At 41.0% G+C, this 18324-nt stretch overlaps 1 protein-coding gene across 8 annotated transcripts in view; it reads right to left on the reverse strand.

The window, feature by feature from the left end:
* The window catches only part of LOC139752006 (uncharacterized), a 269198-nt gene that overhangs the window by 100996 nt on the left and 149878 nt on the right, over window positions 1-18324 (reverse strand). For all 8 annotated transcript variants that reach the window (XM_071667778.1, XM_071667779.1, XM_071667783.1 and 5 more), the window contains exons 13-14: window positions 18103-18234; window positions 10696-10811 (exon numbers count right to left, since the gene is read on the reverse strand). In XM_071667778.1, the coding sequence (XP_071523879.1) occupies window positions 10696-10811; window positions 18103-18234 (248 nt within the window). The remainder of the gene's footprint in view (window positions 1-10695; window positions 10812-18102; window positions 18235-18324) is intronic.

The following is an 18324-nucleotide window of genomic DNA, read 5'->3' on the forward strand; positions in this document are numbered from 1 at the left end:
TAGAATGTAATGACTGCAGTGTAATAATTAGGCATGGAGTTACAAAATGAAATGACCAGTGTGTAATAATTCAGCAACAAGATACAGAATGTAATGAATGCAATGTAATAATTAAGCATGGATATACAGAATGTAATGACTGCAGTGTAAAAATGAAACAGATATACAAAATGTAATGACTGCAGTGCAATAATTAAGCAAGGAGATACAGAATGTAATGACTTTGGTGTAATATTAAACATGGAGGTACAAAATGACAACAGTGTCATACTTAAAGCAGGGAGATACAGGATGTTAATAAGAGTGTAATAATTAAGCTGGGACATAAAGAATGCAATGACTGCAGTGCAATAATTAAGCAGCAAGATACAGAATGTTATGACAACAGTGTTATACCACTGAGAATCATAATGTAATGACTACAGTGTAGTAATCAAGCTTGGAAATAGAGAATGTAATGACTGCACTGTAGTCATCAAGTAAGGAGATACAGAATGTAAAGACTGCAGTGTAATGATTAAATATGGAGACGCAGAATCTACTGACTGCGGTGTAATAATAAAGCATGGATATACACAATGTAATGACTGGTGTAATAATAAGGTAGGGAGTTACAGAATGTAATGACCACAGTATAACAATTGAGCATGAAGATAAAGAATGTTATAAATGTAGCGTAATAATTATGCATGGAGATACAGAATGTAATAACTGAAGTGTAAAAATTAAGCATGGAGATACAGAATATAATGTCAGCAGCACAGTAATTAAGTATAGTGATACATGCTGTAATGACTGCAGAGTAATTATCAAGTACGGATATACAGACTGTAATGAATGAAGTACAATAATTAAGCAGGGTTATAAAGAGTGAAATGAATGCAGTGTAATAATAACTTTACATTAACGAGTTCTCATCCCAATGCCGACATATGGATATGAAGACCAAATGTATACAGGTAAATCTATTTACTTATCAATCTATATCTCTGATGGGAGTTCCCTCCGGGAACTCCCATCAAGGGGTGGCAACACCAAAAGAGTCTCCACTTATCCCTGTCCTCACATACCTTCCTTCCATACACCATCCCATGCATTCTCCATCGTTTCTTTTCCTACACACTATTTTCCCATGTTATAGGTGATCTTCCACTCACACCAGCCCCTTTAATTGTATTATCATACACTCACTTTGTAAACTCCCAGTCTTGCATTCTTTCCACATGCCCAAACAAACTCAAAGTATTATGTTTCACCCATTCTACCACTCCATTATTCATTCCCATTGCATTCCCTGCCATACCACATCTATCACACACCCCTTCATTTCATTCTTCATTCCATCTAATCACCCCACATGCTCTTCACAAATAGCTCAATTCCACAGCCTGGATTCTTGACTTATGTGACTCATTCTATGTCCATGTTCCATCTGCATAGGTCTCTCTTTACTTACACCTCTACCCTTAATTATTCTATAAAGGGACCCAATGAATCCTCTAGCCTGTGTTATTCTCCCCCTTATCTCTCCTTCTCTATCACCAACTGACCCAAGACAGATCCTAAATACTTATATTATCTTACTTCTTTCAGTCTTTCTCCACCCATATCCAAAGCACAATTTAGTACACTCTATTCTTTCACTTTACATGGTTTTACAAGGTCTGTTTCCTTTCAAACACCATTACTTTACTTTTACTTGCATTTACCTTCAATCGCCTATGCTTACACATATCACACAACACAACCTTCTGCAACTACTCTTCACTCTAAGCAAACAATAGTGTCATTTGCAGACACAGTATCATCCAATATTTTCACTCAATTCTCAATCCACTCTTACACATGCATCTGCTCCTCTATAGAAGGCTTTCACACCATTCAGCAGCTGTCCCCTAGCCTGTATATCCTTAACACATCCCATAAAGCATTCCACTCAACTCTGTCATATGCTCTCTCCAAATCCATAAAAGCTGCATACGTCTTATCTTTCACTAAATACTTTGCCAAGGTCATCTTTCCTACAAAAATCTGATCCACACATCCCCTACCTTTCCTAAAATTCCCTTGCACTTCACTTATTCTGCATTCAGTCACTTCCACCTCTCTATCAATCAACATGCTTGTATACACTTTTCCTGGTATACTTAATGGGCTCATTCCCCTATAATTGCTAGATACATCCTTAGCATATTTTCCTATGAATTTAGGAACAATAACAGCTTTCACCCAATCCTCAGGTACAAGCTTCTTTTTCTATGCTAAATTACATATCAGATACAGCCACTCTATCAAACACTACTCCATACTTCAGCATTTCAGCTGTAACCCCATCTACTCTAGAAGCCTTTCCTACCTTCAGCCTCATCAATGCCCTTCTTACCTCCTTTTTTACTATAGGCCCTTGCACTTGTATCCTTTTTCTTCCATCCTCCTTACCCATGCATGTAACAACTGCTGCCTTCCCTTCTCCCATACTCATTAGATCAAAATACTCTTTCCATCTTCCTTTCACTTCCTCTTTTTGATTTTGCAACTCCTCTTCCTTACTTCTAACATTAACATTTCTACTCTTCCATTTTTCACCTTCTTCCAGTAAAGTTTCATATCCCTAAACTTTTCATCTAACTTTCTTACAAGATCTTCATCTACTCTTTTTGCTTTCCTTTTATGAGCTTCTTAACATTCCATTTACATATTCTAAGTTCTTCCCTCCTGCCTTGCTAGACTTCCACTGGTACATACCTATCAAGCAATCTACTGTATGCCTATTTCTTCTCTTCCACAGCATTTCTAATCTCTTCTGTCCACGATGATTTGCCCCTTTTATTCCTAGATCTCTCACCTTGTATCAATTACTAATTCTACAACAGTATTTCTCTAAACATTTTTAAACACCCATTCGCAAATGACTGCATCCCTATGTTTGCTGCACTTCCACCTAAGCTTTCATTTCCCTTCCTTTCATACTTCTCCCTGCAATTTTTCTCATTCATCTTCTTGCTTGCCAATAATTTTACCTCTCCATTCTTCCCTACACCATACCTCCACTTCTCCCTGATCATCATCCGCACACGAACTGCGAAAGTCAGTTTCCAAAGAATCTTCTTGTAACTCTAGCATTTAGCAAGGCCTTTCTCAATCTTTCATCCACTGCCACATCGTCAATCAAAGCCTTCTGCTCCTCTCTTCAAGCATTCCTCATCCATGTATATCTGTGCATCATCTTAAACTGAAAAAAGGTGTTTGTAAGGAATAAACCCTTCTCAGCACAAATATCCACAAGATAACTCCCATTCTCATTTACTCCAGGCACTCTCCATTTACCAACTATCTCATCAATTTCATCACATCTCACTAAGCATAGGTGGAATTTGGAGGGTAAATGAAATGAGGAATGAAGATATGGGAAGGATATGTAGAGTGAAAAAAAATAAACAGAATGGTATATGAATGAAACTCTTTTCACATGATATGGCAATAAACATGATAGGCTGGTGTCAAGGAGGAGGCAGACCACAGGAGAGATGGACAGATGCACTTAGGGTTATGGATATTTCGTATGATGATACAGGAATAATTGGGGATCTGATGTAATGGAAACATTATGTGTATGAAAGTGCCATTAGGGTTATGGATATTTCATATGATGATACAGGAATAATTGGGAATCTGACGTAATGGAAACATTATGTGTATGAAAGTGGCATAAATAGAGATATTGGTCTTACTTTGGGTGGGTGGGTAGGAGTGGGGGGGACTTATTCATCAAGTTTGTATCAAATTTTATAATTCACTTCATCACACTGGGAATGGTCTACAAATGTCAACAGGTGATGTCAGAAGATGTATGTACCTGATCCACCCCCTGGCAGGGATGCCAACAGCCAGCAAAATCACAGGGAAATCCCCTCAACCCTAAGGCCTTTGTAAGGGGGCCTGGGGATGTTCTTAGGGACCCTTTCTTTCTCTTCACCTTTTTAAGAACTTTCTTAAAATAAAAATCCCCAAATTAGGATGATAATAAGTTCGGAAAAAAAGCAAAATGCAGGTAGTGTATTACATAACAATAATGATGACCAAGTGAGGATGGGGCTTTCACTTTTTTTTATTCAAAACAGGACTGGGTAGTATCTGATAAAAAGATGAGCACAGGCTCAGGCACCTCGATGGACCCTAGGGCCTGGGGCAGTGACCCCTTCTGCTCCCTTCTCATTGGGCCACCCCCAAGGAATTGGGAATGGAGCAATGATCATAGAGAATTCGAATTCCTTGGTGCACTCATTCCTTGACACACTTCATAAGAGAATCCAAAAGTCTAAAAATTGTCATTCTAAAGTATCTTCCTACACATACTTAAAAGTTTTTCTTCTTATATGCCTTATATGGTGAGGTGCCTGAGGATTGGTGAAATGCTTGCATAGTGCCACTGTACAAAGGCAAAGGGGATAAAAGTGAGTGATCAAATTACAGAGGTATAAGTTTGTTCAGTATTCCTGGGAAATCAAATGGGAGGGTATTGACTGTGAGGGTGAAGGCATGTACAGAGCATCAGATTGGGGAAGAGCAGTGTGGTTTCAAAATTGGCAGAGGATGTGTGGATCAGGTGTTTGCTTTGAAGAACATATGTGAGAAATACTTAGAAAAGCAAATGGATTTGTATGTAGCATTTATGGGTCTGGAGAAGGCATATGATAAGAGTTGATAGAGATGCTCTGTGGAAGGTATTGAGAATATATGATATGCGAGGCAAGTTGTTAGAAGCAGTGAAAAGTTTTTACCGAGAATGTAAGGCATGTGTACGTGTAGGAAGAGAGGAAAGTGATTGGCTCTCAGTGAATGTTGGTTTGCGGCAGGGGTTCATGATGTCTCCATGGGTGTTTAATTTGTTTATGGATGGGGTTGTTAGGGAGGTGAATACAAGAGTTTTGGAAAGAGGGGCAAGTATGCAGTCTGTTATGGATGAGAGAGCTTGGGAAGTGAGTCAGTTGTTGTTCGCTGATGATACAGTGCTGGTGGCTGATTCGTGTGAGAAACTGCAGAAGCTGGTGACTGAGTTTGGTAAAGTGTGTGAAAGAAGAAAGCTGAGAGTAAATGTGAATAAGAGCAAGGTTATTAGGTACAGTAAGGTTGAGGGACAAGTCAGTTGGGAGGTAAGTTTGAATGGAGAAAAACTGGAGGAATTGAAGTGTTTTAGATATCTGGGAGTGGATTTGGCAGTGGGTGGAACCATGGAAGCGGAAGTGAATCATAGGGTGGGGGAGGGGGCGAAAGTTCTGGGAGTGTTGAAGAATGTGTGGAAGTCGAGAACGTTATCTCGGAAAGCAAAAATGGGTATGTTTGAAGGAATAGTGGTTCCAACAATATTATATGGTTGCGAGGCATGGGCTATAGATTGAGTTGTGCGGAGGAGGGTGGATGCACTAGAAATGAGATGTTTGAGGATAAAATGTGGTGTGAGGTGGTTTGATCGAGTAAGTAATGAAGGGGTAAGAGAGATGTGTGGTAATATAAAGTGTGGTTGAGAGAGCAGAAGAGGGTGTTTTGAAATGGTTTGGTCACATGAAGAGAATGAGTGAGGAAAGATTGACCAAGAGGATATATGTGTCAGAGGTGGAGGGAACGAGTAGTGGGAGACCAAATTGGAGGTGGAAGGATGGAGTGAAAAAGATTTTGAGTGATTGGGGCCTGAACATGAAGGAGGGTGAAAGGCATGCAAGGAATAGAGTGAATTGGAATGATGTGGTATAGTGGGGTCAACGTGCTGTCAATGGATTGAACCAGGGCATGTGAAGCGTCTGGGGTAAACCATGGAAAGTTCTGTGGGGCCTGGATGTGGAAAGGGAGCTGTCATTTCGGAGCATTATACATGACAGCTAGAGACTGAGTATGAACGAATGTGGCCTTTGTTGTCTTTTTCTAGTGCTACCTTGCGCACATGTGGGGGAGGGGGTTGTTATTTCATGTGTGGCAGGGTGGCGATAGGAATGAAGAAGGGCAGACAGTATGAATCATGTACATGTGTATATATGTATATGTCTGTGTGTGTATATATATGTATATGTTGAGATGTATAGGTATGTATATGTGCGTGTGTGGATGTGTATGCATATACATGTGTATGTAGGTGGGTTGGGCCATTCTTTCGCCTGTTTCCTTGTGCTACCTCGCTAACGCGGGAGACAGCGACAAAGTGTAATAATAATAATTTGCTTTGAAGAATGTATGTGAGAAATACTTAGAAAAGCAAATGGATTTGTATGTAGCATTTATGGATCTGGAGAAGGCATATGACAGAGTTGACAGAGATGCTCTGTGGAAGGTATTAAGAATATATGGTGTGGGTGGCAAGTTGTTAGAAGCAGTGAAAAGTTTTTATCGAGGATGTAAGGCATGTGTATGTGTAGGAAGAGAGGAAAGTGATTGGTTCTCAGTGAAAGTAGGTTTGCGGCAGGGGTGTGTGATGTCTCCATGGTTGTTTAATTTGTTTATGGATGGGGTTGTTAGGGAGGTGAATGCAAGAGTTTTGGAAAGAGGGGCAAGAATGAAGTCTGTTGTGGATGAGAGAGCTTGGGAAGTGATTCAGTTGTTGTTCGCTGATGATACAGCGCTGGTGGCTGATTCATGTGAGAAACTGCAGAAGCTGGTGACTGAGTTTGGTAAAGTGTGTGAAAGAAGAAAGTTAAGAGTAAATGTGAATAAGAGCAAGGTTATTAGGTACAGTAGGGTTGAGGGTCAAGTAAACTGGGAGGTAAGTTTGAATGGAGAAAAACTGGAGGAAGTAAAGTGTTTCAGATATCTGGGAGTGGATCTGGCAGCGGATGGAACCATGGAAGCGGAAGTGAATCACAGGGTGGGGGAGGGGCGAAAATCCTGGGAGCCTTGAAGAATGTGTGGAAGTCGAGAACATTATCTCGGAAAGCAAAAATGGGTATGTTTGAAGGAATAGTGGTTCCAACAATGTTGTAAGGTTGCGAGGCGTGGGCTATGGATAGAGTTGTGCACAGGAGGGTGGATGTGCTGGAAATGAGATGTTTGAGGACAATGTGTGGTGTGAGGTGGTTTGATCGAGTAAGTAATGTAAGGGTAAGAGAGATGTGTGGAAATAAAAAGAGCGTGGTTGAGAGAGCAGAAGAGGGTGTTTTGAAATGGTTTGGGCACATGGAGAGAATGAGTGAGGAAAGATTGACCAAGAGGATATATGTGTTGGAGGTGGAGGGAACAAGGAGAAGTGGGAGACCAAAATGGATGTGGAAAGATGGAGTGAAAAAGATTTTGAGTGATCGGGGACTGAACATGCAGGAGGGTGAAAGGCGGGCAAGGAATAGAGTGAATTGGATCGATGTGGTATACCGGGGTTGACGTGCTGTCAGTGGATTGAATCAGGGCATGTGAAGCGTCTGGGGTAAACCATGGAAAGCTGTGTGGGGCCTGGATGTGGAAAGGGAGCTGTGGTTTCGGGCATTATTGCATGACAGCTAGAGACTGAGTGTGAACGAATGAGGCCTTTGTTGTCTTTTCCTAGCGCTACCTTGCACACATGAGGGGGGAGGGGGATGGTATTCCATGTGTGGCGAGGTGGCGGTGGGAGTGAATAAAGGCAGACAGTGTGAATTATGTGCATGGGTGTATATGTATGTGTCTGTGTGTGTATATATGTGTGTACAGTGAGATGTATAGGTATGTATATTTGCGTGTGTGGACGTGTGTATATATCCATGTGTATGGGGGTGGGTTGGGCCATTTCTTTCTTCTGTTTCCTTGTGCTACCTTGCAAACGCGGGAGACAGCGACAAAGCAAAATAAATAAAATGAAAATAATAATAATAATAATAATAATAACCGGAGGGATGTCTGATCATTATCTTGTGGAGGCTAAGGTGAAGATTTGTATGGGTTTTCAGAAAAGAAGAGTGAATGTTGGGGTGAAGAGGGTGGTGAGAGTAAGTGAGCTTGAGAAGGAGACCTGTGTGAGGAAGTACCAGGAGAGACTGAGTACAGAATGGAAAAAGGTGAGAACAATGGAAGCAAGGGGAGTGGGGGAGGAATGGGATGTATTTAGGGAATCAATGATGGATTGCGCAAAAGATGCTTGTGGCATGAGAAGAGTGGGAGGTGGGTTGATTAGAAAGGGTAGTGAGTGGTGGGATGAAGAAGTAAGAGTATTAGTGAAAGAGAAGAGAGAGGCATTTGGACGATTTTTGCAGGGAAAAAATGCAATTGAGTGGGAGATGTATAAAAGAAAGAGACAGGAGGTCAAGAGAAAGGTGCAAGAGGTGAAAAAAAGGGCAAATGAGAGTTGGGGTGAGAGAGTATCATTAAACTTTAGGGAGAATAAAAAGATGTTCTGGAAGGAGGTAAATAAAGTGCGTAAGACAAGGGAGCAAATGGGAACTTCAGTGAAGGGCGCAAATGGGGAGGTGATAACAAGTAGTGGTGATGTGAGAAGGAGATGGAGTGGGTATTTTGAAGGTTTGTTGAATGTGTTTGATGATAGAGTGGCAGATATAGGGTGTTTTGGTCGAGGTGGGGTGCAAAGTGAGAGGGTTAGGGAAAATGATTTGGTAAACAGAGAAGAGGTAGTGAAAGCTTTGCGGAAGATGAAAGCCGGCAAGGCAGCAGGTTTGGATGGTATTGCAGTGGAATTTATTAAAAAAGGGGGTGACTGTATTGTTGACTGGTTGGTAAGGTTATTTAATGTATGTATGACTCATGGTGAGGTGCCTGAGGATTGGCGGAATGCGTGCATAGTGCCATTGTACAAAGGCAAAGGGGATAAGAGTGAGTGCTCAAATTACAGAGGTATAAGTTTGCTGAGTATTCCTGGTAAATTATATGGGAGGGTATTGATTGAGAGGGTGAAGGCATGTACAGAGCATCAGATTGGGGAAGAGCAGTGTGGTTTCAGAAGTGGTGGAGGATGTGTGGATCAGGTGTTTGCTTTGAAGAATGTATGTGAGAAATACTTAGAAAAGCAAATGGATTTGTATGTAGCATTTATGGATCTGGAGAAAGCATATGATAGAGTTGATAGAGATGCTCTGTGGAAGGTATTAAGAATATATGGTGTGGGAGGAAAGTTGTTAGAAGCAGTGAAAAGTTTTTATCGAGGATGTAAGGCATGTGTACGTGTAGGAAGAGAGGAAAGTGATTGGTTCTCAGTGAATGTAGGTTTGCGGCAGGGGTGTGTGATGTCTCCATGGTTGTTTAATTTGTTTATGGATGGGGTTGTTAGGAAGGTGAATGCAAGAGTTTTGGAAAGAGGGGCAAGTATGAAGTCTGTTGGGGATGAGAGAGCTTGGGAAGTGAGTCAGTTGTTGTTCGCTGATGATACAGCGCTGGTGGCTGATTCATGTGAGAAACTGCAGAAGCTGGTGACTGAGTTTGGTAAAGTGTGTGGAAGAAGAAAGTTAAGAGTAAATGTGAATAAGAGCAAGGTTATTAGGTACAGTAGGGTTGAGGGTCAAGTCAATTGGGAGGTGAGTTTGAATGGAGAAAAACTGGAGGAAGTGAAGTGTTTTAGATATCTGGGAGTGGATCTGGCAGCGGATGGAACCATGGAAGCGGAAGTGGATCATAGGGTGGGGGAGGGGGCGAAAATTCTGGGGGCCTTGAAGAATGTGTGGAAGTCGAGAACATTATCTCGGAAAGCAAAAATGGGTATGTTTGAAGGAATAGTGGTTCCAACAATGTTGTATGGTTGCGAGGCGTGGGCTATGGATAGAGTTGTGCGCAGGAGGATGGATGTGCTGGAAATGAGATGTTTGAGGACAATGTGTGGTGTGAGGTGGTTTGATCGAGTGAGTAACGTAAGGGTAAGAGAGATGTGTGGAAATAAAGAGAGCGTGGTTGAGAGAGCAGAAGAGGGTGTTTTGAAGTGGTTTGGGCACATGGAGAGGATGAGTGAGGAAAGATTGACCAAGAGGATATATGTGTCGGAGGTGGAGGGAGCAAGGAGAAGAGGGAGACCAAATTGGAGGTGGAAAGATGGAGTGAAAAAGATTTTGTGTGATCGGGGCCTGAACATGCAGGAGGGTGAAAGGAGGGCAAGGAATAGAGTGAATTGGAGCGATGTGGTATACCGGGGTTGACGTGCTGTCAGTGGATTGAATCAAGGCATGTGAAGCGTCTGGGGTAAACCATGGAAAGCTGTGTAGGTATGTATATTTGCGTGTGTGGACGTATGTATATACATGTGTATGGGGGGGGTTGGGCCATTTCTTTCGTCTGTTTCCTTGCGCTACCTCGCAAACGCGGGAGACAGCGACAAAGTATAAAAAAAAAAAAAAAAATAACAATAATAATAATAATAATAATAATAATAATAATAATAATAATAATAATAATGCCTATCAACAGTAACATACATGTACTGCATTTCAAACTATCATCACCCTGAAGAGTACTACAGAACTAGGTCATGAATAATCAATCAATACTCCAAGCAACTTCTTATGGCAGCTTTGTCCATGTTTAATTTTCTATAGAGAAAACCAGTTTCAAAACACTAGTGCACAGCAGTTTTTAATGCATGCAACAAAAATCTTATTTATTTCTATGACATGAAAAAAGAAATGTCTTTTTACTGATGACAAAGAAAAAAAAAAGTAAAAGGGTCGATCCAAGTACATATGGGTGTCTTCAACCCCATTCCCAAAGCAGATCAGAAGTGGTAAATTACATGGGCACACATACTTGCGTGGTGCTCCATCAGGATGTGGTGGGACAACAGTGACAGTCACAGTTATGGATGTCTTGAGCAAGTCCACCATTTGTTCTTGAGACAATGTTGCCAAAGTGACTGTGCAGATCTGCAGGAAAAGAGTATGAAAGATTTAGTTTTTGTAGTATAAAGATAGCTGCATGCTCTGCCTATATGTCTCAATGTTTTAGAAGAATGTAGCTACGGAACTGTTCTGAAAAGGAAGAAACAAATGCAAAGGCATTTACACTGATGATCACATTAAAATAATGACAGTAATAAGACAGGATCCTTTAACATGGAACTGAAAGGTTAAAGGAGAATTAAATTCTATAGTAGATAAACTGAACTGAAATATGACAGCATTACTTTCTACCCATGTTTATTCAGTGTTTTAAGTGATGGATAGCACTCTGCATTGAGGAGCTGAATGAGAAGTACATGGTTGAAAACATATGGCAATCCAATTAACAGAGGATAATCTAGGAAATGTCAAAAGAACCTTTGACAATGGCAAGAGTTGAAGGTATATGAATATAGAAACTTGATGTGAATGCATAAAAACACAGAATTGTTACACTTACAAAGGGAGGCTGCATGTCAAATTCTAAATGAACATGCTGAGTTTACAATGCAAATACCTAAAAGGAATATCTATAAACAGATGAATTATGAAAAGCATTTTGAAAATGCTCATGGAACCAAGAAAATCAAACAAGAAAAAGCACTAGCCTACAAGTCAAGATGGGACAGCTCAAAAATGATAAAATCTATCTTACATAAACATATAAGCAAAAAACCAGCCTTAAGACATAACAGTAGGAAGCAGAATAGTGTGCAAATACTTCATTCCAGTTGCAAACGCTCCAAAGAAAAGAGGAAGTTCCTACCTAACTTTCTATAAGACTTTGTCAAACAGCAGGCCTTTCGTAATTATGTGTCCAACCAGCCTTCCCTTTTGTCTAAAATGAGCTTACTTTCTCGCTAAACTAAGGCATTTGTTACACATGACCCTTCCCTAAATCCATGCTGTTTCTCACTTAAGTCATTTTCCTTTGTAGGAAGTTGTCCACTTGCTCTTTAATCATCTTTTCCAGAACCTTACATACCAAACTTGTCAGTGAGACTGGTCTGTAGTTCAGCACCCATTGCCTGTCTCCTCTTTCATATAGAGAGGTATGACTTCTTTGGCACTTTCCCTCTCCAGTGACATCTTGAACAGTATTTCAAGTGGTATTCTAGCATATCTGCACACATCTTCAGCACATATGATAAAATCTCATCAGGATCATGAGCCTTGTATAAATTAAGCCCATTTAGTTATCTAGGTATCTCAATGCCTTCTAAAATGTTATCCCTATTCCAACTCACTGTCTTTCACAGTGAACACAACGTTGAACTTTTTATTCAGTTACAACACTGTTGAACTTGTTATTCACTCCTCACATATCCTTACATCATCCTCTCAAATTCTTCCTTCTGAATCCCTTAGTCTGATTAGCTGCTCCTTAACTGACACCAGACTCCTAATGAATGCATGGGAAAGTTCTGGTCAAGAACCTGCCTTGCTGAAGTGTGGTCTATGTCTCTGCTACTGCATATTTTGAGACTCCTATGCTTCTTGGCATCTTTTATTAAACCATTCTTTCCCCTTTCTTACCATTCCCTCTGTAATAAGGCTTAAGGTATTCATATTCCTACTTCTTCACTGTAGATTTCACAGGATCTATCACCGCAAAGCCCTAGTTCCTTGCTACTGAACTCCATTTCTCAATCTACATTACCAGAGAAATTGTTACGTTCTGTGGAGTTTCCAGGATTATATCTCTTTATATCTTGTCTTACCTCAGCTCTTTTAGTATCCTACACTCAAACTTGAACATTACATGATCAGTTCTAACTACTGTAACATTTCTAATATTCTCAATATCCATGCCACTAGTATGTGTGAAGGTAAGTTTTACCAATGGTTGTTTATCAGTTCTTCTCATTGTAGTATGCTCAAATATGCTGGTAATGGAAATTTCACTGTATGCGGTCTAAAAACTTGTCTACATGACTCCTTATGACGAAGAGAAGCCAAAGCACCCCAGTCTACCTCTTTATAATTGAAATCTATATTATCAGTAATCTATAATCATTTTGCAGTGAGAGTATTACAGCTTCATATTTGCCATCCTGTCTGTTACTGGTATCAATGAACATTTCTGCAGGATAGATGAAATTCTTTGAAGGATTAAATTCATTTATTCATTATACTTCGACACTGTCACTCGCGTTAGCAAGGCAGTGCAAGGAAATAGACGAAAGAATGGCTCAACCCACCCACATACACATGTATATTTTTTCTATTTTGCTTTGTCACTGTCTCCCGTGTTAGCAAGGTAGCGCAAGGAAACAGACGAAAGAATGGCCCAACCCATCCACATACACATGTATATACATACACGTCCACACACACAAATATACATACCTAGGAAGTGAGCCATATAATTCTTAAGCTGTTTCAGACTTGTCTACCTCTCAGTCTTATAATCAATCATCTTTACAAATCTAATGATTCTTGTGTACAAGTTTACCAGGTAGAAGAGGTAGTGAAAGCTTTGCGGAAGATGAAAGCCGGCAAGGCAGCAGGTTTGGATGGTATTGCAGTGGAATTTATTAAAAAAGGGGGTGACTGTATTGTTGACTGGTTGGTAAGGTTATTTAATGTATGTATGACTCATGGTGAGGTGCCTGAGGATTGGCGGAATGCGTGCATAGTGCCATTGTACAAAGGCAAAGGGGATAAGAGTGAGTGCTCAAATTACAGAGGTATAAGTTTGTTGAGTATTCCTGGTAAATTATATGGGAGGGTATTGATTGAGAGGGTGAAGGCATGTACAGAGCATCAGATTGGGGAAGAGCAGTGTGGTTTCAGAAGTGGTAGAGGATGTGTGGATCAGGTGTTTGCTTTGAAGAAGGTATGTGAGAAATACTTAGAAAAGCAAATGGATTTGTATGTAGCATTTATGGATCTGGAGAAGGCATATGATAGAGTTGATAGAGATGCTCTGTGGAAGGTATTAAGAGTATATGGTGTGGGAGGAAAGTTGTTAGAAGCAGTGAAAAGTTTTTATCGAGGATGTAAGGCATGTGTACGTGTAGGAAGAGAGGAAAGTGATTGGTTCTCAGTGAATGTAGGTTTGCGGCAGGGGTGTGTGATGTCTCCATGGTTGTTTAATTTGTTTATGGATGGGGTTGTTAGGGAGGTAAATGCAAGAGTTTTGGAAAGAGGGGCAAGTATGAAGTCTGTTGGGGATGAGAGAGCTTGGGAAGTGAGTCAGTTGTTGTTCGCTGATGATACAGCGCTGATGGCTGATTCATGTGTGAAACTGCAGAGGCTGGTGACTGAGTTTGGTAAAGTGTGTGGAAGAAGAAAGTTAAGAGTAAATGTGAATAAGAGCAAGGTTATTAGGTACAGTAGGGTTGAGGGTCAAGTCAATTGGGAGGTGAGTTTGAATGGAGAAAAACTGGAGGAAGTGAAGTGTTTCAGATATCTGGGAGTGGATCTGGCAGCGGATGGAACCATGGAAGCAGAAGTGGATCATAGGGTGGGGGAGGGGGCGAAAATTCTGGGAGCCTTGAAGAATGTGTGGAAGTCGAGAACATTATCTCGGAAAGCAAAAATGGGTATGTTTGAAGGAATAGTGGTTCCAACAATGTTGTATGGTTGCGAGGCGTGGGCTATGGATAGAGTTGTGCGCAGGAGGATGGATGTGCTGGAAATGAGATGTTTGAGGACAATGTGTGGTGTGAGGTGGTTTGATCGAGTGAGTAACGTAAGGGTAAGAGAGATGTGTGGAAATAAAAAGAGCGTGGTTGAGAGAGCAGAAGAGGGTGTTTTGAAGTGGTTTGGGCACATGGAGAGAATGAGTGAGGAAAGATTGACCAAGAGGATATATGTGTCGGAGGTGGAGGGAACGAGGAGAAGAGGGAGACCAAATTGGAGGTGGAAAGATGGAGTGAAAAAGATTTTGTGTGATCTGGGCCTGAACATGCAGGAGGGTGAAAGGAGGGCAAGGAATAGAGTGAATTGGAGCGATGTGGTATACCGGGGTTGACGTGCTGTCAGTGGATTGAATCAAGGCATGTGAAGCGTCTGGGGTAAACCATGGAAAGCTGTGTAGGTATGTATATTTGCGTGTGTGGACGTATGTATATACATGTGTATGGGGGGGGGGTTGGGCCATTTCTTTCGTCTGTTTCCTTGCGCTACCTCGCAAACGCGGGAGACAGCGACAAAGTATAATAAAAAAATAAATAAATATATATATATATATATATATATATATATATATATAAAGGTAGGAACAATGGAAGTAAGGTGAGTGGGGGAGGAATGGGATGTATTTAGGGAATCAGTGATGGACTGCGCAAAAGATGCTTGTGGCATGAGAAGAGTGGGAGGTGGGTTGATTAGAAAGGGTAGTGAGTGGTGGGATGAAGAAGTAAGAGTATTAGTGAAAGAGAAGAGAGAGGCATTTGGACGATTTTTGCAGGGAAAAAATGCAGTTGAGTGGGAGACGTATAAAAGAAAGAGGCAGGAGGTCAAGAGAAAGGTGCAAGAGGTGAAAAAAAGGGCAAATGAGAGTTGGGGTGAGAGAGTATCATTAAATTTTAGGGAGAATAAAAAGATGTTCTGGAAGGAGGTAAATAAAGTGCGTAAGACAAGGGAGCAAATGGGAACTTCAGTGAAGAGCGCAAATGGGGAGGTGATAACAAGTAGTGGTGATGTGAGAAGGAGATGGAGTGAGTATTTTGAAGGTTTGTTGAATGTGTTTGATGATAGAGTGGCAGATATAGGGTGTTTTGGTCGAGGTGGTGTGCAAAGTGAGAGGGTTAGGGAAAATGATTTGGTAAACAGAGAAGAGGTAGTAAAAGCTTTGCGGAAGATGAAAGCCGGCAAGGCAGCAGGTTTGGATGGTACTGCAGTGGAATTTATAAAAAAAGGGGGTGACTGTATTGTTGACTGGTTGGTAAGGTTATTTAATGTATGTATGACTCACGGTGAGGTGCCTGAGGATTGGCGGAATGCGTGCATAGTGCCATTGTACAAAGGCAAAGGGGATAAGAGTGAGTGCTCAAATTACAGAGGTATAAGTTTGTTGAGTATTCCTGGTAAATTATATGGGAGGGTATTGATTGAGAGGGTGAAGGCATGTACAGAGCATCAGATTGGGGAAGAGCAGTGTGGTTTCAGAAGTGGTAGAGGATGTGTGGATCAGGTGTTTGCTTTGAAGAAGGTATGTGAGAAATACTTAGAAAAGCAAATGGATTTGTATGTAGCATTTATGGATCTGGAGAAGGCATATGATAGAGTTGATAGAGATGCTCTGTGGAAGGTATTAAGAATATATGGTATGGGAGGCAAGTTGTTAGAAGCAGTGAAAAGTTTTTATCGAGGATGTAAGGCATGTGTACGCGTAGGAAGAGAGGAAACTGATTGGTTCTCAGTGAATGTAGGTTTGCGGCAGGGGTGTGTGATGTCTCCATGGTTGTTTAATTTGTTTATGGATGGGGTTGTTAGGGAGGTGAATGCAAGAGTTTTGGAAAGAGGGGCAAGTATGAAGTCTGTTGGGGATGAGAGAGCTTGGGAAGTGAGTCAGTTGTTGTTCGCTGATGATACAGCGCTGGTGGCTGATTCATGTGAGAAACTGCAGAAGCTGGTGACTGAGTTTGGTAAAGTGTGTGAAAGAAGAAAGTTAAGAGTAAATGTGAATAAGAGCAAGGTTATTAGGTACAGTAGGGTTGAGGGTCAAGTCAATTGGGAGGTGAGTTTGAATGGAGAAAAACTGGAGGAAGTGAAGTGTTTTAGATATCTGGGAGTGGATCTGGCAGCGGATGGAACCATGGAAGCGGAAGTGGGTCATAGGGTGGGGGAGGGTGCGAAAATTCTGGGAGCCTTGAAGAATGTGTGGAAGTCGAGAACATTATCTCGGAAAGCATAAACAGGTATGTTTGAAGGAATAGTGGTTCCAACAATGTTGTATGGTTGCGAGGCGTGGGCTATGGATAGAGTTGTGCGCAGGAGGATGGATGTTCTGGAAATGAGATGTTTGAGGACAATGTGTGGTGTGAGGTGGTTTGATCGAGTAAGTAACGTAAGGGTAAGAGAGATGTGTGGAAATAAAAAGAGCGTGGTTGAGAGAGCAGAAGAGGGTGTTTTGAAATGGTTTGGGCACATGGAGAGAATGAGTGAGGAAAGATTGACCAAGAGGATATATGTGTCGGAGGTGGAGGGAACGAGGAGAAGAGGGAGACCAAATTGGAGGTGGAAAGATGGAGTGAAAAAGATTTTGTGTGATCGGGGCCTGAACATGCAGGAGGGTGAAAGGAGGGCAAGGAATAGAGTGAACTGGAGCGATGTGGTATACCGGGGTTGACGTGCTGTCAGTGGATTGAATCGGGGATGTGAAGCGTCTGGGGTAAACCATGGAAAGCTGTGTAGGTATGTATATTTGCGTGTGTGGACGTATGTATATACATGTGTATGGGGGTGGGTTGGGCCATTTCTTTCATCTGTTTCCTTGCGCTACCTCGCAAACGCGGGAGACAGCGACAAAGCAAAAAAAAAAAAAAAATATATATATATGGACATCAAGTATATATTTGCAGAGACAAATAAAATCAAGTCAATACAAATGCGTCAGGGTATGGTAATGAGATATAGGGCAGACTTTCAGTCTACAAAATGCAGGAAACTACAATGTGGTTCACAATGCTTCAAGCTTTGAATGCTGATTAAGTGTAGCTACAGCCTTAAGAAAATAAAAACTATCATGAAATGAGTCAGAAGAAAATCAATTTGATATACTGGTCCCATGCAATGAGACAGTAAAGTAGAACTATACAAAATGCATAAACCATGTAAGAGGAAAAGGGACAGAAGAAAAAAGCATATGAACCAAAGACAGTCTCCTTCTCCATCAATTGGCCATCATCTGCAAACTCTAGATCTCCATCTGGAGTTCCTTGTTCCTCTGGTGTCCGTGTATATTTCTGAAATCTCTAAAATCTATTTGTTATATACCATGCATACATAATTTTTTGATAAAAGATGCTTCACAAAGTTTTCATCTTTTCTTTTTTTATGGTGACACACACCTTTATATTAGTGTACAGACACTAATTCACGAGAAAAAATGAAACTAAGCAAGATAGGTTACTAGAGAAGAACCAAGTAAATGGCTAGACACTCCATTACTTGCACTGCTATCTGATATCATGAGACCTTTTCCTACCCTTTCCTGAGTCAGTTCTTCAGTATTTTATGCTTATCAATATAATCTAACACCATTATCATGCTTATATATAAAATAAGAGGAGATATCTAAAGAACACAAGGTGCATTTGCTCACCTCCACTAGCCTGGCTCCCTGTCGCAGGCCAGACTGTGAGGCCAAACCATATGGTTCAACCTCTGTAATGACTCCATCTTGTTGCACATTAAATCCTAGTAATCCTGCTGGGTTTCGTCGCAATACTAATTCCTGAGGGTGAGGAAGTGTTTCAGTACAAAAACATAATTAAGCAAAAACTTTCTTCTAAACATTTAATTTAATACTGCTCCTAATATGTGA

This window comes from Panulirus ornatus, chromosome 12 (assembly GCF_036320965.1).
Source record: "Panulirus ornatus isolate Po-2019 chromosome 12, ASM3632096v1, whole genome shotgun sequence".
NCBI lineage: Eukaryota > Metazoa > Arthropoda > Malacostraca > Decapoda > Palinuridae > Panulirus > Panulirus ornatus.